The following is a 21,254-nucleotide window of genomic DNA, read 5'->3' as shown; positions in this document are numbered from 1 at the left end:
ACTGTAACCTGTGCTCAAGCCTATCCAACCGTTACTCTCGCGTTACCACCCTCTTCCCTCATCCAAGGGACCCATTTCCTCTCCAGCCCATCCTCAACCTCCTTTGTCTTGGCCTTCTGGTCGTGCCTCCCTGTCCCCTCCCACCCCTACCTCCCCCCCATCCTCCCAGCCATCCCAGCACCCTCCTTTCCTAATCTTGGGAGGCATCTCTTCTGACTGAACTGGAGAATTCCGGGATCTAGGCCATACTCCTTAACAGGGCCCATCCTTGCAAGAAGGCACAGGAGAGTGCCTAAGGAAGAACAAGGGGAGGGGGAGGGGACAAGGTCAGTCCAGGAGGCCCAAGGACAGACTGTGGGGAGACTGGGACCAAGGGGAAAGCAAAGGAGCTAGAGCCAGGGCCAGAAGAAGAGGGGGGCCGCCAGGGAGGTATTTGCGGGGGAGGCTCAGCAGCTGTCTTTCCTAAGACAGGGACACATGGGCCTGGTTATTGCTCTTGTCATATGGAGAGTGGTAAGAATGAAAGAGGGCAAGACAGGGCAAGCAAAGGAAGGTACTGGCACAGAGGTAAGTAGGCTTAGCTGTCCAAGCCCCTGGACCCTAGCACAAAAGCTTGTGTTAAATCAGCACACAGCCAGCATCTTCCAGTCCCCTCAAACTATCTGTACCTTTTCCCCATAACAGGATCCCTAACAAGATCTTTTTCTAACATAGACAATACCAGATTTCCACTTGAAAGAGGGAAATGGCAGGAAAAGGATTCCCTGAAGGAGTACCAGAAAATAAAGAGCCTTGTTGATTTTCTACAACAGGTGTGGTGTCCAGGGAAAAGAAATTTGGATAGCCAGGAACTGAAAAATCACACCAGTCTAATATAGGACCTCTGTATCTCTTCTCCAGCAAACATGCCTTGACGGATTTTCCCTCTGATTCTCTCCCATCTGTCCTCCAGCTAGGTCCCAGGTTCCCATCTCCTAGAAAAAGAGAGATCCCTATGTAAATCCTCCCAGTGGTATGTGTGGGTGGAGGATCAGGGCTCTGTTAATGGACCATGGTCCAGGCAGGGGCTCCAGGTCCAGCACCCGTAGGAAAAATCGTCACTTCCGGGGGCCTTCGCTAGTGTCTAGTGGCTCTCTGCTTTCTGATTGGGCAAAAGTGGCCTGGGCAGGCGTTTTGATCCCACTGCAGTGGAGGGGCTGTGCCCCAACGCATGTCTTCCTACTCATCTGCCCCCCAGAGTGCTGTCTGCTGTGCACCTGGGTGCTGGAGCCCTTCTCCACCGGGTGAGCGAGTGGCAAGCAGGGTCGGGAGTTAAGTGAGGGTATGGTACGAAGGACAGGAGAGAAGGGTTAGGCTCTCCGCGGGGGGAGGGGAAGAAAACTGGAACCTACAGGCACTGACCTTTGTCGAGAAAAGTGGAGCCTTCCCAGAATGGGAGGAGCAGGACAGAGCAGGGGTAGGGGGTTGGGTGCTGGTTTCTGAGCTACTGATCACAGACTTGGTGGAATACAACACAGTCCTGGCTGGCCCTAGGAAAGGGGACGTGGGCCCAGGGAGAAAATAAGAAAGGAGGTGTGTAGCGAGTTTGATCATCCGGTACCAAGATGGACATAGCCCTAATTTCTAGTCTCACCTGGTCATTCCTTGCTAGTTTAAGGTTCTGAATCCTAGGACTTGGGAAGCTGGGTTAGGCAAGCTAGGACACAAGGAGCGGGTGGTGGGAGGAGGGCTCATGTATGTTGACAGACCTACAGGAAATCCCAATATTGAATCAGGTGCAGGCTCTTTGCACAACTTGTGAAAGGAGGAGGAAGCCATGTGGGGGGTCCTGGGAAGGGACCGGAAGGGGTCTGCAGAGGAGGTGGGGAAGCAGGTGCAGCTATGAGATAGTTATGTTGGTGGGTGTCTGAAGTGAAGTAAACTTTGGAAAGTGGGCATCACCTTGCACAGCAGGTGCCCAATCCTGGGCCATTTACCTCAGGAAGTCCTAGGACAGTTAGGCCATCTTTTTTACTTGGATTACAGGGCATCTCAGAATTTGGAGTACAAAGAAAAACTCTAGGGGGCTTTATGTGTAGAGTAAAAAGGGAAGGAATGAGAAGCTGATGTCTTTCACACTAAATGTTAATCCCTGCCCCTCTGCTGGTCCCATTTATATCTTAGCCCAAGTTGCCTCCTCCACTCCACTCCCCATCACTGAAGCTACACCTCAATACTTTATGCATGCCCTGCATGTTCCATCTCCATTTTCCACTCTCATCTTCAGGCTTGAACCATACATTACTTCCCTTCCCTATACCTACCCCAGATTTTCTCCCACCTAACAACCAAAATTTGGGGCCAATTAAGATGTGTATGCATGCTTGTCTTGTTCAGCTCCTCTCAGCAGGGTGGAGGGAGTATGAGAGTCACTAAAGAGCTCTAACAAATAGAAGACACCATATGCCATAGGCCCAGGGAAACATGGGAGCAGTCAGAGCTTCAGTAGCTCTAGGTTGGTCAGTAGCTCAAGGCCTGTTAGCATCTGTTCTCCTTCTGCCAGGCAGTCTTTTTATCTTAAGAACATGATGAAATGTTCACTATTCATGTCACTTTCAGGATAAAGTCCAGATCCTCTTCCTTGGCCCACCTGTGCCCCACCCCACTCTGCCCAGAAGCCTAAGGGCCAAGCCGCCTCCATGGCCCCAGGAAGGATTCAGGGGAGAGGCCCCACACAGGGAGCCACTCCAGTCAGACATCCCGGCCAGAATGGGGCTGACTGGTAATAAAACACTTGAGGGACTAGGGCCAGGAATATGGCGGGAAGGGGGGGCAGGGAGGCTTGCTGGGGTAGGGGGAGGAATAACCCAATCCCAATCTCCCAGGAATACAGAGTCTGTCTGAACAGCAATCCCTCCTCCCATTTCAGTGGGATTTTCTGGATCATTACCTGATGATTTCTTCTTCTTTGTCCACCCCTGTCATCCTCACCTGTTCTCACCTAAGAATTGCTCCTCATGGTCATGCTTCTTCTTACTGCAAGACTAACTCTATCCAGCCCAGCTCCTCCTGCCTGTGATCCCCGACTTCTAAATAAACTGCTTCGTGACTCCTATGTCCTTCACAGCAAACTGGTGAGATTTCCCAAGCACTGCCCCTCGCAATCCACCTAACTGGTAAGGGACCCTCCCATCACTTCCTCTCATTCCCCAAACAATGACTATTCTTCAGTATGGTCTCCTGATGACCTCTCCCTAGCAAGAATTATGATTTGCACTAGTGAGTCTTTTATAAGCTCTAGTCTGAATATAGTGCTCACAGATTATCCCAGTCACAATCACCTGCCCAAATTGACCCAGATATTTCATGGCTGGGAGTTTAAGTTACTCAGGTTCAGTCTGTACTTTAAATGTTAGAAGCTACCTTATTCCCTTCTATTTCAGCTCCTTTCTTCCCTTACCCATCTTTCTCAACAGAGCCAGTGCCCAGACGTCAATCCCTTGTCCACACCTGTCCTATTGCCTGCTGTAGACTTTAGCCTGGGAGAATGGAAAACCCAGATGGTAAGAAAGCCATCCTATCTGGGCGCTGGTGGCTCATGCCTATTATCCTAGCTACTCAGGAGGCTGAGATCTGAGACTCAGTTACAGGCCATCCCAGGTAGACAAATCCATGAGACTCTTATGTCCAATTAATCAGCAAAAAGCCAAAAGTGGAGGCATAACTCAAGTGGTAGGGCAAAAAGGCCCACCAAGGAAGTGGCACTATAGCTCAAGAGGTAGAGCTCAGGGACAGTGCCCAAGCCCTGAGTCAAGCCCCATGACCTACAACAACAAAAAGGCCCACCAAATGTGTGAGGCTCTAGTGTGTACACGCACTCGTGCATGCACGCATGCACTCTCACACACACATAAATGCACATAAAATATCTCAGTAAAGAAAGCACTGGCCTAACATTTTATTTATTTTTTTTTTTTTGGTCGGTCGTGGGGCTTGAACGCTGGGACTGGGCGCTGTCCCTGCACTCTTCAGCTCAAGGTGAGCACTCTACCTCTTGAGCCACAGCACCACTTCCAGTTTTCTAGTGATTTATTGGAGATAAGAGTCTCACAGACTTTCCTGCCCTGGCTGGCTTTGAACTGCAATCCAAAGATCTCAGCCTCCTGAGTAGGTAGGATTACAGGCGTGAGTCACTGGCGCTGGGCTATTGCCTAACATTTTCAAAAGGTTGATCTACAGCACCACAAAAATATTTTTTTTTTAAAAAAGGAGCTGGGCACCGGTGACTCACACCTGTAATCCTAGCTACTCAGGAGGTTGAGATCTAAGGATCACAGTTCAAAGCCAGCCTGGGCAGGAAAGTCTGTGAGACTCTTATCTCCAATAAACCACTAGAAAACCGGAAGTGGTGCTGTGGCTCAAGTGGTAGAGCACTTGCCTTGAGCTGAAGAGCTAAGGGACAGGGCCCAGGCCCAGAATGCAAGCCCCACAACCGACAAAAAAAAAAAAGGGAAGAGGAAGAGAGAAGAGGGGAGGGAAAAAAGGGAAGAGGAAGAGAGAAGAGGGAAGAGAAGGAGAAAGAGGACAGATAGACAGACAGAGATTTATGCTTCCCCCAAATCCTTCAAAATTGTTTATTTAACTCCCTAAAAATCTTACTTTTACCTTGGCTCTGCTAATCCAATCTATGATATTTTATTGACAAGATGATAGCTTTCAGGGTCAATATTTCAAATAAACTCTAGGCTAAAACATGAAAAGCTGAATAGAAACTTTTGACGTTTCATGCCAACTTCTAATCTGCTATCTATAGATGACCCAAATGTAGGAAGTACCACTAGAATAACAAAAGCCAGAATCAAGATTCAGATCACTACTAGTCATTGTGTCACATGCCTGTAATCCCCGAACTATGGAAGCTAAAGCAGGGGATGACAAATTCAAGGCCAGCCTGAGCTGCATTCCAAGTTCAAGGCCAATCTGAGCTATAGCCCCCCCCCACCACCAAAAAAGTATATATAGCAAGGGCTGGGGATATAACTCCATGGTAAAATAGTTGCCAGACATATGCAAGTCCATGGCTTCCATCCCAGCACCATATGACAAAAACAAAAACTAAGGTGAAATTTAAGAGAGATGTATATATAATTCTACACGTGTAATTCCTATTCCAGCTTTTAAGCCATGGCATATTAATTCCCTCATTTAAACATCTAGCTCTAGTACTTCCTACCAAAAAGGATTTTGGAGTATTAAATAGACCCCAAAGTAGCTACTTTTATTCATTCTCTTCCCTCACCTCTTTCTCTTTCTCTCCCTGCATTTTTGTGGTGTAAGGATAGAACTCAGGGTGTTACACATGCCAGGCAAATACTCTACCCATGAGATACACACCCAGTCCAAAAGAAACTAGTTTTAAATCTAGTAACTACTTTGACTGCTTTGGATGTTTAGCATCCACATTACAGAAACATCCCTATAGAACTCTATAAAATTATTGACCTGAATACTAGACATCTCGTTCCTCTGAGACATATGTTAATTTATTAGGAGGAATCATATTCAACTAACGTGTTCAGAAGCAAGCGGCAAGAAGCTAGAAAATGTTATACAAGCAATGGTTGAGAAAAAACCCACAAAATTGTCTGATTGGCTTAGAGAAAAGAGGTAGACAAGAACTTGGGACCCAGATGAAACTACTAGAAGGAAGCATTCTCCTACCCCTAAGATCCCTGGAATCCATTTCTTTCCTCAAGTTCTGCTAGGGACACTGGCCCAGGGGAGAAAGGCAGTTCCTATGAATTGCTTTTATTTCTAGCCCTTCCATTCATTTTTATGATCACTTCACTTTTATGATCATTCCCTTTACTTTTATGATCATTATAGTAGTTTTGTCTTTACATTTAACTTAAAATGCCACAGTACTAAGACTCTGTAGCACTAGAACCTAGAACTACAAACTAATAGGGCAGGACTTTCTGACTCAAAGTCAGTGTGAGACCAGGCTGGGTTGGCTCTACACTGGAGTTATTGAAGCAGAGGCTGATGACCAATTGTCGGAAGACTGTGAAAGAATTCCTGTGCTGGGTGGGACCGTGGTCCTGTCCAGTTCTCAGCTCCTATGATTCATCCTGTTGGCTACTCCTGAGGGCACCCCACCCACTATTAGCACACCCTTTGAAGCAGTCCGATTCTCTCTTCATCCATCTCTTCCAGGAGCAGAGCAAGGCACAGGACATTCTGGGAGCAGTGACCCTTCTGCTGGAGGGAGTGATGGCTGCACGTGGACAACTTGGTCCCACTTGCCTCTCGTCTCTTCTGGGACAGCTTTCTGGACAGGTCCGTCTCCTCCTTGGGGCTCTGCAAGGCCTCCTTGGGACCCAGGTAAGTCCTTAGTGAAGGATCTAGAGAAACTGAACTTCTTTGACTCAGTCTCTAAAGTCTCTTCTTGAGGGAAGAAAGAAGATCCTGGGATATCTTTGGGGTACATGAGCTGGCCTATAAAGAGTGCTCTGACCCAGTCATAATGCCTGGGTGCTGAAACCACTTTTTTGTAGTCAAGGAAGGGCTGATGTGTGGGCCTGCTCTCTGGCCTCAGGCCCATCCTCTGCCTACAGCTTCCTCCACAGGGCAGGACCACAGCTCACAAGGATCCCAATGCCATCTTCCTGAGCTTCCAGCAACTGCTCCGAGGAAAGGTGCGTTTCCTGCTGCTTGTAGGAGGGCCCTCTCTCTGCATCAGGCGGTCCCTACCTGCCACAACTGTCCTGAACAGTACCTCTCTACCCCCCACACTGCACAAGCTCCCAAACAGGACTTTTGGATTGCTGGAGACAAACATCAGTGTCTCTGCCAGAACTACTGGCTCCGGACTTCTAAACAAGCTGCAAGGATTCAGAGCCAAGATTCCTGGTCTGCTGAACCAAACCTCCAGGTCCCCAGACCAAATCCTGAACAAGACACATGGACCTCTGAATGGATCTCATGGACTCTTTCCTGGAGCCTCATCCAGGACTGGAGAGGTGCCAGATGGTCTACCTGGAGCTTTGGATACAGGCTCCCTGTCCCCCAACCTCCAGACTGAATATTCTACTTTCCCAACACATCCTCCTGCAGGACAGTATATACTCTTCTCTCCTCCGCCCACCCCAGCTTCACCCCAGCTCCACCCCATGTTTCCTGACTCTTCTGCTATCGTACCCAACTCTCCCAGCCCTCTCCCAGTATCAGCCCACCCTCACTCCCAGAATCTGTCCCAGGAAGGATGACATCGTCCAGTCCTGCCAGCATCAGCAGTGTCTCTCATGTTCTTTTTCTGAGAGACAATTGCTGCTACACCAGACATCCTGCTTTCACTTGAAACCTAAAGCCTTGTAGAGAAACACAAGAAAAAAAAGGAATATTTTTCACTGTACATCATAAAACTTCAGAAGCTATTTAAAAAAAAAACTATCTCCAATATTTGTCAGAGCAGCTAGTTATCTTTGGTCTATTTTCTGTACAAATGTGCAGTGATCTCACTAATTTTCTATATGTTCTTATTCATGATTGTTCAGCAAAGTCCTGGCCTGGCCTTTGAATAGAGGAAGGGTCGTTTGCTTCACTTCACGTTTAAGTCCTTCCACTGTTTCCACCCTGTTTACTATCGTTCTGTGAGAGTCTGTTTGGTCCTCTATTCTGAAGATATCCTTATTCTTGATAAATGAGTAACAAGGGTCTCTTTAAAAGGCTGTTCCTAGAGCTCATTGTATTGGTGCATGCCCAGTAATCTTCAGACTCAGGAGGCTGACAGGAGTGTGAGGCCAGCCTAGGCTACATAGCAAAATCCTAGAAAGAAGAGAAGCTCCACTAATAATAGGCAAACGAAACGGTGAAAGAATGAGAATACCCAAAGCAAGCTAGAAAGCCAGAAAAAGATGTTCTTCATAGGGGCAATAGACACTCCTCCTCTCCCCATCCAAGAAAGCTAACAGGAAGCCCCACACCCCAGGTAAGGCTGTGTAATACAGTTCAGTGAAGACCTGGATGTGACAGCTGAGCAAACAGCTAACACATCAGCAACTCAGCAGGAAACTTCACCAGGCCTGGGCTCCTGCCTCCCTCCTGTGGAGGTCAGGGGGAAGTGCAGGAAGTGGCATGAATCGGGCTCCTTGAGCCCACACAGCAGGAGGACAAGCAAAAGAGCAAGTTGAAGGCTCATTTCCCATCCCCACAAGTGCATCTGAAAAACAGCCCTGTGTAACTACCATTAGCTCTGCTATGAGAGCCCTAAAATGAAGCCAAGCTTCTAAGACTTTGCAAATATTGTCAAAGTGCTAACTCCATAGGCTGCTGCATGAATATTAGTGGGAACTTTTTCCTCTCTTCCAATCCAAAGCGGAAAGGCTATCATATAGGTAGAGATGATCCCAGAGTTCATACACTACCACAAATAGCCAAGGTCCTCAAAGGCAACAGGGTGAAAGCTAGGAGTTTTATATTAACTTTTATTTTTAATGCTGAAACAATTCTACAAGATAGGTACTATCCATCTGTATTTTGCAAATGAAGCAACTAAAGCTCAGAGAAGCCAGGCGAATTCCTAGTGGTCCCATAGCCTGTGCAGGAAAAGAAACACCTTAGTGAGACTCACTCTAAAACCCATAATCTCCCCAGTGTGATGCATCATCTAGCATATTGTTCACTGATTCTACTTACTGTGAAAGACCTCTAAGCCCTGAGGGCTTAAATACGTAAACTACTAAAAAGCTTTGAGTAGAAAAACCAAACATGTTGGTAGGAGGTGACCAATTTGGACATCTCCATGTGTTCCTCTCTCCTTACTATAGAGGAAGAATCAACAAATGCACAAAGCTCAAGAACTTCAGATGTCCAAATCTCAGATAGGAAAGAATTAGATCATCCACACTAAATTTCTGGATGAAGCTAAAGGAGGGAATAACAAGTGGAATTTATATTTTATTCAAATAATAAGTAGGTTAAAGCCAAGCACTGGTGGCCCATACTCAGGAAGCTGAGATCTGAGGATGACAATTTGAAGTCAGCTGAGGCAGAAGTCTGTGAAACTGTTACCTCTAGTTAACCATCAAAAAGACTAGAAGTGGAGCTGTGATTTAAGTGATAGAGCACCAGCTTAACCAAAGAACTAAAGAACAGTGCCTAGGCCCTGAGTTAAAACCCCAGGTTTGGCACCAAAAAAAAAAAATTGTAATGATCAAATACCTGTGGGCACATGAAGAACCAGTATCCATGACAAAATATACCAGAGCCAAAGAATAATAGGTTCTCAACAAAGTCACACAAGTGGTAAGGATGGTAAAATTGCAAAGGTAGCCAGAAAGTTCCAGGATACTGGCATCTGAACCTACTACAGGTTCAGAGAAAATCCAAGTAGCTCATGATCTTCTCCCAAATGAACTAATCTTCCCTTCTTAAAACTCTAATCCAGGGATGTAGCTCAAATGGTAGAGTCTCTCCCAAGAAAGCATGAGGGCCTGAGTTCAAACCTCATTTTACACACACACACACACACACACACAATCTAAATTAAAGTTGAATATGGAGAAGTAGGAGAATTCCAAGTATGAAGCCAGCCTAGGCTGTACTGAGACCTTAGTGTTTTGGGGGGTTTTGTTTTGTTTTGTCCATTGTGGGCTTGAACTCAGGGCCTGGGCACTGTCCCTGACCTCTTTTTGCTTAAGGCTAGCACTCTACCACTTTGAGCCACAGCACCACTTCCATTTTTAGCCTCTCCTGGCTGGGCTGGCTTTGAACTTTAACCTCCTAAGTAGCTAGGATTACATGCCACCAGAGCCTGGTTGAGACAAGAAGAAGAAAGAAAACGATGAAAGAAGGCAGAAGAAAGAATTCAATCCACTCTCAAATTATTTTGCTTGATTCTATCCCACTTCCCTTTGACACACACAAAAAAGCACAAAACCTTAAGTGAGGCATAGTAGTCTATATCTGTAATCCTAGCATCCATGAGACTGAGGTAGGATCTTGAGTTCAAGACCAGTGTAAGCTACATAACAAGTTCCAGGCCAAACTGGGTAAACCAACAAGACTATCAAAAAAGCAAAAACAAGTTCAGTGTGATGGTCCATGCCTATAATCTCAGCACTTGGGAAGTTAAGGAAGGACTATAATATTGAGGACAGCCTGGACTATATTGTGGGACTCAAAAAACAAACCTCCCTAGGGCCAGAAGCATGGCTTAATGGTAGAGGACCTGCCTTAGGATGACCCTAACCCCAGTATAGGCAAAAACAAAACATTTTTACAACCACAACACTCATGCCTGTTTAACTAGTTAGGTATTTTGTTTTGTTTTGCCATCTGGTCTACTATGACAGCCTAGACACTGTTAGCTCTCCTACTCTAAACTCACCTTTTTCTAATCCCTCAAGAAATCTGACCTTATTAAAAAAAAAAGTACTAAGAAAAAAAGTGCTATGATTCCATAAAATTACATCCCAACTCTCAATACAACCCCTCAAAGTAAAGAAACACATTTTCCTCCTCCCTGCTGAGGGCCATTTTCAACACATTTCTCTAAATACTATTTCTAACACCTCATGTAAAGACCTGAAAATTATGGGGAAGGCAACACTCCAGGCATGCCAGCAGGGGGACCAGCATCTATGACAAAATCAGGACATTAAAACAAACAGTTTAAAACACAGAAAGATACAGCACTGTCTTCCCTGGGGAAAACAGAGTCCCATACACTTTCCCAGAGACCTCCAAGAGCAAGAGGAAGACCTAGCTCACATGCTGAAGACTGGGTAATCATCACTATTTCCTTAGCCTTTTTCTTCCCCCACGAGTGACTTGAGTCAGGCTACTGTGTTGTTCTCACTGGCACTGGATCGCCAACCTCATTGGTATTGGTGCCTTGTCCACATCACTGGTCTGTGCAGCAGCTTCCTGTTCAGTGTCACTGGTGAAAGCTACCACTTACCCTCCCTCTCAAGTTACCACCAGAATAGAGAGCAGCCATTTCCCCTACCTGCTTCCATAACCACCAACTCCCCTCTTCTGTGTCATAGTTCTACCCAAGGGCTATGTCTAAAAGCCTTCACCCCAAGCTTCCACAGAAATGAGCATTTCCAGGCTATGCAAACGACTCATTCAAGTCAACGTGAACTGACTTTCTAAGAGACTGTGGGAGTTGGAAGAACACGAGCAGGGCTCCTTGCCAATTCAAAATTCTATGCCAAATGGGTGGTATCTTCCGGGCCTGGGGTTCTACCCAAGAGCCAAAGCATAACACTTTCTCCCAGATAGAAGACCACATTGAGGAATAAATACTGGAACAGCCAAAAAACTGAGCCAACTCAAGCCAGATAGCAAAAGACTGGGGAAGATCTTATATTGATAGGTTATGGCTTTGGGCCAGAAACACAGCACAGATAAATTGGGGGGGGGGGGGAGGGAGAGGGGGAGAATCACAACAAAGAAACCAGTTGAATTTGTTTTAAGAAGGGGGGATAAGGATAAGGAAAAGTGATTTTTTTTAAAGTATTTTGTATGTGTGTATGTATGTATGAAAATGACCCCCCCCAGGTAAAAACTAATATCTAACAAAAAATCTTCCCCCCAAAATTAGATTTTAAAGAAAATGAAATTTCCTTAAAGGGAGAAGAAAAACTGGGCATAGTGATGCAGGACTATAACCCCAGCACTAGGAGGCAGAGGATCTTCAGATTAAAGTCAGCCTGTGTTGGGCTGGGAAGATGGTTCAGTGGTAGAGTGCCTGCCTTGCATGCATGAGGCCCTGGGTTTGATTCCTTGGTACCACATAAGCAAAGACATGGCACTGTGGCTTAAGTGGTATAGCACTAGCCTTGAGCTGAAGAGCTGAGGGATAGCGCCCAGGCCCAGAGTTCAGGCCCCATGACTGACCAAAAAAAATAAAGACAGAAAAAAAATAAAATCAGCCTGTGCTACACAGTAAAACTGAAACAATGGAAACAGTGTCTCAAAAATAAAAATAAAACAAACAACAACAAAAAACCTACCAAGGGTGGGAAAGGAATCTGAAAAAGTAAAGTTTAATTTTTTTAAAAATCATATACATAAAAAACAACTTCTGGTTCATTTTAAGCTCTCCCATAGGGTCTTTCACAGTCAAGTGTCAGTTTCCCATTGAATCCAGACTACCTAAAGTTTCACCCAAGGTGGACATGAGTCAAACTCTCCTTAACAGGTGAACAACAGCAACTTTTCTTCAGACTTGAATGATGTCCATGACATGGCTGATGAGCAGTGTGGCTGGCTTCCCAGGACATTCAGAAGGCCAATTTCTTCATCAGCAGATAAACTCTGGAATCCACCTCAAATCCATGCAGATTGTTGGCATCCCCCTGTAGCCTCATGAGTAGGCCCCCATAGGACACATAGGCAGAGCTGAAACAGAAGGTCCCCATCCTGAGTATGAGCGCTGGAGCAGCTGCTACCAAGCTCTCCATCCCAGCATGTGGTAGAGAAGAGGTACCCCTTAGTATTCTGTCATTAGAAACCAAAAACTCAAAGCTGATGCAAAGCAGTGTATTTTGCTTTGTTGTTTTTTTTTTTGTGCCAGTCCTAGGACTTGAATTCAGGGCTGGGGCACTGTCCCTGAGGTTTTTTGTTATTGTTTTGGCTCAAAGCTGGTGTTCTACAACTTTCTTGAGCCAAAGCTTAACTTCTGGCTTTTTTTTTTTTTTTCTAACCAGAACTTTATGGAGTTTCTTGCCCAGGCTATCTTCTGCAACCCTCAGATCTCAGCTGCCTGAGTAGCTAGGATTAGTGTGAGCCACAGGTGCCTGACAAAGCCGTGTTATTTTTTATCAGCAAAGATGAAAAAGAGAAGGGGTGACATTATCTTAAAAGAAATGTATTCTTTACCTGACTTATTTAACTGTTATCCTTCTGTACAACACCTTTATAATAATAATAAAAAAAAAATTTAAGGAGAAAAATATCTATGTGCCCAAAATTAGAGAAATAGGCAAGTAAATTAAGGATAGTCACTAGAATGTTAAACAGCTATTAAACATTTAGGAAACATTTTCATCTAACATAGAAAAGAGATTAGAAAGCTTTATCATGAAGAACATTATCTCAAATTCTTAAAATTCTCAACATTAATGACAGGAAAGTAAAAGAAGTTCTGGTAGAGGATAGGTACTGAAGGAAGGGGGAGAGCTAGCAAAGAAGATGAATAAAGATGAATATGATCCAAGGCATTTATTTTTTTCATGCATGAAAACTGAACAATAAAGCCTGCTGAAATTGTTTTAAGGGTGAATGGGAGAAAGAAAAGTGATAAGGGGGGAGGGGAGGGGAGGAGTAAAGTTGACTGGATACAATGTATACACATATGTCACAGTGAAACTCACCTCACACAACTAATATATGCTAATAAAACTTAAAGTAACATCCAGATGCTGGAGGCTCATGCCTATAATCCTAGCTACTCAGAAGGTTGAGATCTGAGGATCCAGATTAGAAACCTGCCCAGGCAGACAAATCTTGAGAGATACTTGCCTCCAACTAACCAGCAAAAAGCTGGAAGTGGAGGTGGTGTGGCTCAAGTAGTAGAGCGCCATTCTTAAGCAAAAAAACTAAAGAAGGCCCTGGCTCAGTTCAAGCCCTAGTACTGGCACATGATAAAGAACATCTCAAAAAAATTAAAGGGGCTGGGAATGTGTCTTAGTGGTTGAGTGCTAGCCTAGCATGCATGAAGCCCTGGGTTCAACTCCTCAGTACCACAGAAAAAGCCAGAAGTGGCATTGTAGCTCAAATGGTAGAGTGCTAGCCTTGAGCAAAAGAAGCTGAGGGACAGTGCCCAGGCCCTGAGTTCAAGGCCCCAAATGGCAAAAAAATAAAATAAAATATACACATTAAAAAAAAAAAATAGGTTGGGCACTGGTGGCTCACACCTGTAATCCTACCTACTCAGGAGGCTGAGATTTGAGGATCACAGTTCAAAGCCAGCCCAGGCAGCAAAGTCTGTGAGACTCTTATCTCCAATAATCCACCAGAAAACCAGAAGTGGCACTGTGGCTCAAGTGGTAGAGGGACAGTAAAAACTGAGGGACAGTACCCAGGCCCAGAGTTCAAGCCTCAAGACTGACAAACAAAACAAAACACAACAAAACAAACAGCAACAACAAAACCCCATAGAATATTAAAAAATGTTTATGCAAAAGGTTTCCTCTTAGTGAGTCTGTGGTTCAAGTGGTAGAGCTTTTGCCTTGAGCTGAAGAGCTGAGGGACAGCACCCAGGCCCAGAGTTCAATCCTCACCACTGACAAAAAAAAAAAAAAGTTTCCTCTTCCTCTGGATATACATGTATAGGTAACACATCACATTATTACTCTGTTTACAATTTTCTTTCTTTCTTTTTTTTTTTTTTTGGTCAGTCGTGGGGCTTGAACTCTGGGCCTGAGCGCTGTCCCTCAGCTCTTCAGCTCAAGGTGAGCACTCTACCACTTGAGCTACAGTGCCACTTCCAGTTTTCTGGTGATTTATTGGAGATAAGAGTCTCACGGAGTTTCCTTCCCGGGCTGGCTTTGAACCACGATCCTCAGATCTCAGCCTCCTGAGTAGCTAGGATTACAGGAGTGAGCCACTGGCACCCAGCTACAATTTTCTTATAAACATATCTTATTTTAATTCAATTTGTAAATGAAAAAAGTAGGCAGACAAACTAAAGAACTAAGGATTGGGTTAGAGTAGTAGAACACACTCATATACACAAAAACGACAAAAGCCTAACAGTTTAGTCACTTAATGCTGCCAGTAATTCCACTCTCCTTTGCATTTCATAAAGCAAGATTACCAATTTCTCATCTGGATCACTAACTATTGGCAATGAGTTCTCAGTATTGCAGGATGGAGACTATTCACAGATTTCTTTCTCTTTGTATTTTGTTGGTCATGTGGCTTTAACCTAGAGCTTGAGCACTGTCCCTGAGCTTGAGCTTTTTCACTCAAGGCTAGCACTCTACCACTTTGAGCCACAATGTCATTTCCAGTTTCCTGATGGTTAATTGGAGATAACAGTCTCACTGACTTTCCTGCGGACGGGCTTCAAACTGCAATCCTCGGATCTCAGTTTCCTGAGTAGCTAAGATTACAGGCGTGAGCTACCAGCAACTAGCTCTTCCAGATTTCTTTCTCTCTAGGTCTAAGGTGATTGAGAAAGACCAGCACAGGAGTCAAAAGCATGGTCCAAATTCTCAGAACAGGAAGTATGAAAAGGTAGGCAAGTGGCTGGGAAGGTGGCTCAGTGGTAGAGAGTTTGCCTTGCATGCATGAGGCCCTGGGTTCCATTCCTCAGCACCACATAAGCAGAAAAGGCTGGAAGTGGCACTGTGGCTCAAGTGGTAGGGCGCTAGCCTTGAGCTGAAGAGCTGAGGGACAGCGTCCAGGCCCAGAGTTCAGGCCAACTGACAAAAAATAATAATAATTCTCACCAGAATATAGAACTTACAGGCGTGTTGCTGCTTCAGTAGAAGTTTCATCTCCCTCAATCCTGTACACTTTCCCATACATGACATATTCAAACTGGTCAGCCCTGTGAAACAAGTGTGGCAAAGTTATTTCTCCATGATAATTAACTATATATGAGGTCCTTTTAAAATGGCAGCTGATGGGACTGGGAAGGTGGCTCAGTGGTAGAGCGCTTGCCTTGCATGCATGAGTCCCTGGGTTCAATTCCTCAGCACCACAAAAACAGAAAAAGCTGGAAGTGGGGCTGACGCTCAAGTGGTAGAGTGCTAGCCTTCAGCTGAAGAGCTGAGCAACAGTGCCCAGGCCCAGAGTTCAAGCCCCATGACCAACCAAAAAAAAAAAAAAAAAAAAAAAGGCAGCTGGTTACTAAATGCCAGCATTATAACCAAACACCTTAGAAACATGAAGTCATTTAGTTTTCACAGCAATTCTGTGAGCTAGGCATGATCTGCTCTACTCTCCTGATGAGGAAATGGAGGCTGAGGAAACTGAGGTTACAGGTACTCAGCAAATAAGCAGAGCTAAGAATTGTACTCAGTAGGCTCCAAAGCTTTTCCATCACAAGACACAAGGCCTATATAGCCAAGGTCACTCAATAGTCATTTCTTTAGCCTTTAAAAAGCTGCATCGCACTGGGCACTGGTGGCTCATGCCTGTAATCCTAACTACTCATGAGGCTGAAATCTGAGGATCACGGTTCAAAGCCAGCCCAGGCAGAAAAGGCCCTATGAGACTTTTATCTCTAATTAATAACTAAAAAACTGGAAGTGACACTATGGCTAAAAGTGGTAGAATGCTAGCCTTGAGCAAAAGAGCTCAGGGACAACACCCAGGCCCTGAGTTCAAGCCCCACAACCAACAAAGAAAAAGCCACATCTCAAACACACAACCATTTCTTCAATATATAATAAGCCCGTTTGTTTTGAAATTCCTTTTTGTAACTAAGATATTTATTAGCAAACAGAACAATAAAACCTGTTGAAATTGTTTTGGGAAGAAGGAGGAACAGTGGAGGGACTAAGATTGATAAGAATATATTGTAGGGGGCTGGGAAGGTGGCTCAGTGGTAGAGTGCTTGCCTTGCATGCACAAGGCCCTTGGTTCGATTCCTCAGTACCACATAAGCAGAAAAAGCCAGAAGTGGCCCTGTGGCTCAAGTGGTAGAGCTGTAGCCTTGAGTTAAAGAACTGAGGGACAGCACCTAGGCCCTGAGTTCAGGCCCCATGACTAAAAACGAAAAAAAGAATATATTGTAAACATGTGGAAATGTCCAATGAAATCCTCCATGTAATGTCAAATTTTTAAAAGATCTCTATTAGAGAGAGAGATCTTTCATGTGATTGTTTCTAACATATTTATAAGATTATGTCTTTGTTGCCTTGTATGTCCCTCCCCATGGTACAACCCCTGCTTTCACTATATATGATGTTGGTATATGTGGAGGGGAAGGGAAAAAACAAATTGTTAAAACAGGGATACAGGAGGACCCATTGCAACAATGAGATGTACAAGTCGTTATGTCGAAAAATGAACTTTACAACTTTGGTGGGGGAGGAGGAGGATATGAAGGGATGGGAAGGGGAAACAAAGCAGGAGGCTACAATGCTTGATAAGAAATGTGCTCATTATCTTACCCATGTAATTGTAACCCCTCTGTATAGTATTTTCACAATAAAAATATATTTTAAAAAAAAGATCTCTATTACTAAACACAATATATCCCCTATCAACCTCATCCCCTCCTTTCACTTTTCCTAATCTCCTTCTTAAAAACAATTTTAACAGGTCATTGTTCCATAGAACAATGAACAGAAAGCACTTCAACCACATTCTCACTTCCACATTCTCAACAATACTCACACCTCCAACTAAGCCTGTTTTACTTTCCTGTCATTCATTTTTTAATTGTACTAGGGATTTTCACCATGATGGTTATGAAATTATTTTCGTTTTTTTTATTATCTTCAAGTAGTTGTACAAAGAAGTTTCAGTCCAACATACCAATTTATGTTGGTTATAAAATTCCTTTTTTTTTTTTTTTTTGGCACTGGTCCTAGGGCTTGAACCTCGGCCTGGGCATTGTGCTCTACTTCTGGGTTTTTGCTGGTTAATTGGCTATAATCAGGTTAATTGGCTAATCTCAGGGATTTTCTACTCAGGCTGGCTTGGAACTTTGACCTTCAGACCTCAGCCTCTTGATTAGCTACAATTACAGGCGTGAAATATCCGTGCCCAAAGGTTGTAAAATTCTTAAGTGTGCCAACTTTCTTCCCGTTACTCAGATTCTGTTGATCATCATTTATTCTAGGAATAAAAGAAGTCAATCTATAACAGTTATCTACTTAGCTCCCCTTCTCTCACCTGGAAGGTCTGTCATCTGTGGGGTTATATTCACCATCATCCAGGGTACCATCTTCATATAAGGTACTAGCTATGACCAATCTGAACTTGTCACCTGAAAAAAGAATATCTGAGAGTGAAGAATAGCTGAAACAAGAGACCCAAAAATTTATTATCTGTGATCATCTGTGTTCAACACTTACCCAAGTCTACAGGGTAAATCTGAATGTTTACATCCAAGATGAGGTCCATCTTGAAAGACTCACTCTCACAATGTAGTCGAGACACTGGGGAAAAGTTAAAAAAAAAAAAAATGAGGCAGATGTTAGAGGCTCACACCTATAATCCTAATCCTAGCTACTCAGGACGCTGAGGTCTGAGACTCAAGGTTCAAAGTCACCAAGTAAATAAATCCAATGGGCTCTTATCTCCAATTAACCAGCAAAATGCAGGAATTGTAGAGGCATGACTCAAGTGGTAGAGTGCCAGCTGTAAGTGAATAGAGACCTTGGATCCACATACCAGCTCCAGCAAAACAAAACAAAACAGAAAAAAATCCCAGTTGGGGATTAAATGCTACAGAACATTTAATCTACCCCCATGTATACCCATGGGATCTGTTTTGCTTTCACAGGAGCACAGGAGCACAGGATCAGGGGCTGGGAAGGTGGCTCAGTGGTAGAGTTCTTGTCTCAAATGCATGAGACCCTAGGTTCGATTCCTCAGCACCACAGAAGCAGAAAAAGCCGGAAGTGGCGCTGTGGCTCAAGTGGTAGAGGGCTAGCCTTGGGCTGAAGAGCTGAGGGACAGTGCCCTGGCTCTGAGTTCAGGCCCCATGGCCGACAAAAAAGAAAAAGAAAGAAAGAAAAAGGAACACAGGCTCAGTCAAAACAAGAAATGCAAAGAAAATATGGCAAGTGATCAGGATCTCCAAGAAGAATTGATGCTCTGGGAGCAAATAACATCTAGGTTCTAGTCCTGTATGAATAATTTAGAACCTAACTCTGGGCACCACATTCATCCATCCAATGGTTTCTTTTTTCATGTGTGATACACTATGCTGAGGAAATTATCAGGATATACAAAAACTGGTATCTGGGCTGGATGATTTAGCTCATGCCTGTAATCCTACCTACTCAGGAGACTAAGACCCAGAGGACCCTCAGCAAAGTTAACTCCAATTAACCATTACATCCAGCCTGGAGATGTGGCTCAAGTGGTTGAGCAAGCAAGTTGAGCAAGTGGGAGGATCTGAGTTTGAACCCAGATACCAGCCCCTCACTCAAAAGAAAGAAACTTGTGGGCTGGGAAGGTGACTCAGTGATAAGAGTGCTTGCCTTGCATGCATGAGGCCCTGGGTTCGATTCCTCAGCACCACATAAGCAGAAAAAGCCAGAAGTGGCGCTGTGGCTCAAGTGGTAGAGCACTAGCCTTGACCTAAAGAGCTGAGGGACAGCACCCAGGCCCAGAGTTCAGGCCCCACACCGGCCAACAAAAAAAAAAAGTAACTCGTTTCTTTACTGAAAATCATCTCAGTCTCCAGGCAAAGAAAGCCAAGGAGAAACAATTACTCATGAAAGGCAATATAGACGTGTGAGTCAAGCTGTTAGCCTCCAGAGAGCTTAAAGAACTTCACAAAACGCTAGGATTCCAAGAGCAACACAAGGATGAGCCAGTGGCTCACACTGGTAATCCTACCTACTCAAAAGGCTGAGATTTCCAGGGTTAGAAGTCAGCCTGGGCAGAAAACTCTGAGCCTCCGTCTCCAAAATAACCGGCAAAAAGTCGGGCTGGAGGCGTGGCTCAAGCAGTACAGCAAGCCCAAGGACCCGAATATTAACCCTAATACTGTGAATAATAATTATAACAACAACAACAATAATATAGCCTAGGAGGTCAGATAACTTGCTGTGCAGCTTTGGGCAGATTATTTCATCAGGAAGGAGGTACCACCACCTACCGCACTCACTCCTAGAATAGGGCACAGTGTGTGGCATGCGCACGGCCCGGCGCGTGATACAAAGCAGGCAGCGACAATAATGATGCCCAGGAGTTTGCCAGCATGCTGGGTAAGGGCCGCCCGCGTGAAGCCAGGGAACGTTGTTTCAGTCTTCCCAGCCTTGAGATGTTTCCCGAACCTGCTGGCTTCGGCAGGCCAAGAGCCGTGGGCGGGCAGGCGGGAACCCAGCAGCGCGCCCCAAGCTCGCCTCTCCCCGAATGCTCCCCGCGCCAGGCACATCTAACTTACCACGGTCAAACTTTTTACCCTCGGGGTCAATGTCTTTCACATCAAAAATATCCTCAAACAGGATGCCCGCCATCGTGAGGGGGCCACAAGAGCAGCAGAAGAGATAAGCCCGCCGACACACCTAGGGGTCCGAGCACCTCATCGCGTGGAGCACAAGAAGGCGAGGGGGAAAAGAAGTAAATTCAAGAAAGCTTCTAGGAGGGAGGATGGCGCGTGCGCACGGACTGGCCGTGACGCAGCCACTTCCGCCGCCTCCCACTCAGGGCGTCTTAACTTCCGCTCCCAAAGGCTGCTTCGGATTGGCTAAGAGATGGAGGGTGGGTCTCAAGATCCAGGTGACTCCGCCCAGGGCGGGGACCCAGTAGGCTCCACCTCCGCCGCCGGCGGCCGCGCGGCGCGGGTTGTGGCTCTCTGCCGGGGCTCCACTGCGCCCCCTTCAGAGTCCGGGTTCTGAAGAGTGGAATGCGTAGGGGCCTAACCCAGGCAAGGACCTTGATCCTTGGCCCACAAAAGCCCAGCCCTACCCTGCTGGTCCGCGTGCCCTCCGGGCACAGTCCGCTCCGGGGACGGGTGAAGCAGAACCCCGCCTCCAGAGAGCTGGCGGCGCAGGACGCCAGCTGGCATCGCGCCTCCCCCGCTCCCCAGCGCGGGCCCGGCCCAGCCCCGTCCGGCCCGGCTCTGCAGGTCGTTACCCGAGCCGGGTCCGTCGGGTTTGGGAATTTGCCATGATGTCACCTCGAAGAAGAGGAAAAGGAAAGGCTGCACTGTCTCCGCCCCCGGTGCTGGACCCTTCCCACCACGGCGCTCTTCCCCGGGGCCCAGTGGTCTTCCCCCACACTGCACCTTCAGCCTGGCACTGAGCTCCGCACACCGCGCTCCCCCTCGGCATCGCTCCCCTCCACTTGGTACTGGCCTCTCCTTCTGGACACTGATCTACGTGTACCTTGATCCTGACATTGTCCTCCCTGTCGGGGAGCAGAGGGCAGGCCTTCGCTCATCCCAGCTCCTGTCTCTTACGGCACCCTTTCTGGGCACTGCCTCTCCCAAGTGCGCCTTCGTTCCTGCACTGCGTCTTCCTACACGCGCTGTCCATTTCCTGGACACTGACTGCTCTGTGTCCCGTGGCAATCCCTGTGGTCACCCCATCCTGTTTTATCCTTCCAAGGACCCTGATTGAGAACGC

The 21,254-nt window shown here is 45.8% G+C and overlaps 2 protein-coding genes across 5 annotated transcripts; one reads left to right on the top strand and one right to left on the bottom strand.

Annotated features, from left to right (window-relative positions):
- The first annotated feature begins 1,193 nt into the window (after positions 1–1,193).
- On the top strand, positions 1,194–7,644 carry Thpo (thrombopoietin). Of its 4 annotated transcripts, none has more exons than XM_070028682.1 (6): positions 1,194–1,283; positions 2,986–3,113; positions 3,456–3,542; positions 6,196–6,363; positions 6,597–6,677; positions 6,755–7,162. In XM_070028682.1, the coding sequence occupies exons 1-6, from the start codon at positions 1,211–1,213 to the stop codon at positions 7,061–7,063; spliced, it is 846 nt and encodes a 281-aa protein (XP_069884783.1). In that variant the 5' UTR covers positions 1,194–1,210; the 3' UTR covers positions 7,064–7,162. The 4 variants fall into 4 exon arrangements, with proteins under 4 accessions (XP_069884783.1, XP_069884781.1, XP_069884779.1 ...); XM_070028681.1 differs by adding an exon at positions 2,599–2,761 and having other exon boundaries at positions 1,216–1,283; positions 6,597–7,644; XM_070028680.1 differs by having other exon boundaries at positions 6,609–7,644.
- A 4,375-nt stretch (positions 7,645–12,019) lies between these two features.
- Polr2h (RNA polymerase II, I and III subunit H) lies at positions 12,020–20,326 on the bottom strand. Its single transcript, XM_070029731.1, has 5 exons — positions 20,072–20,326; positions 18,027–18,110; positions 17,845–17,938; positions 15,464–15,547; positions 12,020–12,390 (listed from the first exon to the last, which is right to left on the bottom strand). Exons 1-5 carry the CDS (start codon positions 20,142–20,144, stop codon positions 12,273–12,275), a joined length of 453 nt encoding a protein of 150 aa, XP_069885832.1. The 5' UTR covers positions 20,145–20,326; the 3' UTR covers positions 12,020–12,272.
- Positions 20,327–21,254: the final 928 nt, after the last annotated feature.

The sequence above is a fragment of the Dipodomys merriami genome, unplaced genomic scaffold (genome assembly GCF_024711535.1).
Source record: "Dipodomys merriami isolate MVZ:Mamm:240054 unplaced genomic scaffold, mDipMer1.0.p SCAF_2, whole genome shotgun sequence".
NCBI lineage: Eukaryota > Metazoa > Chordata > Mammalia > Rodentia > Heteromyidae > Dipodomys > Dipodomys merriami.
This window is presented reverse-complemented; position numbering and strand designations above follow the sequence as displayed.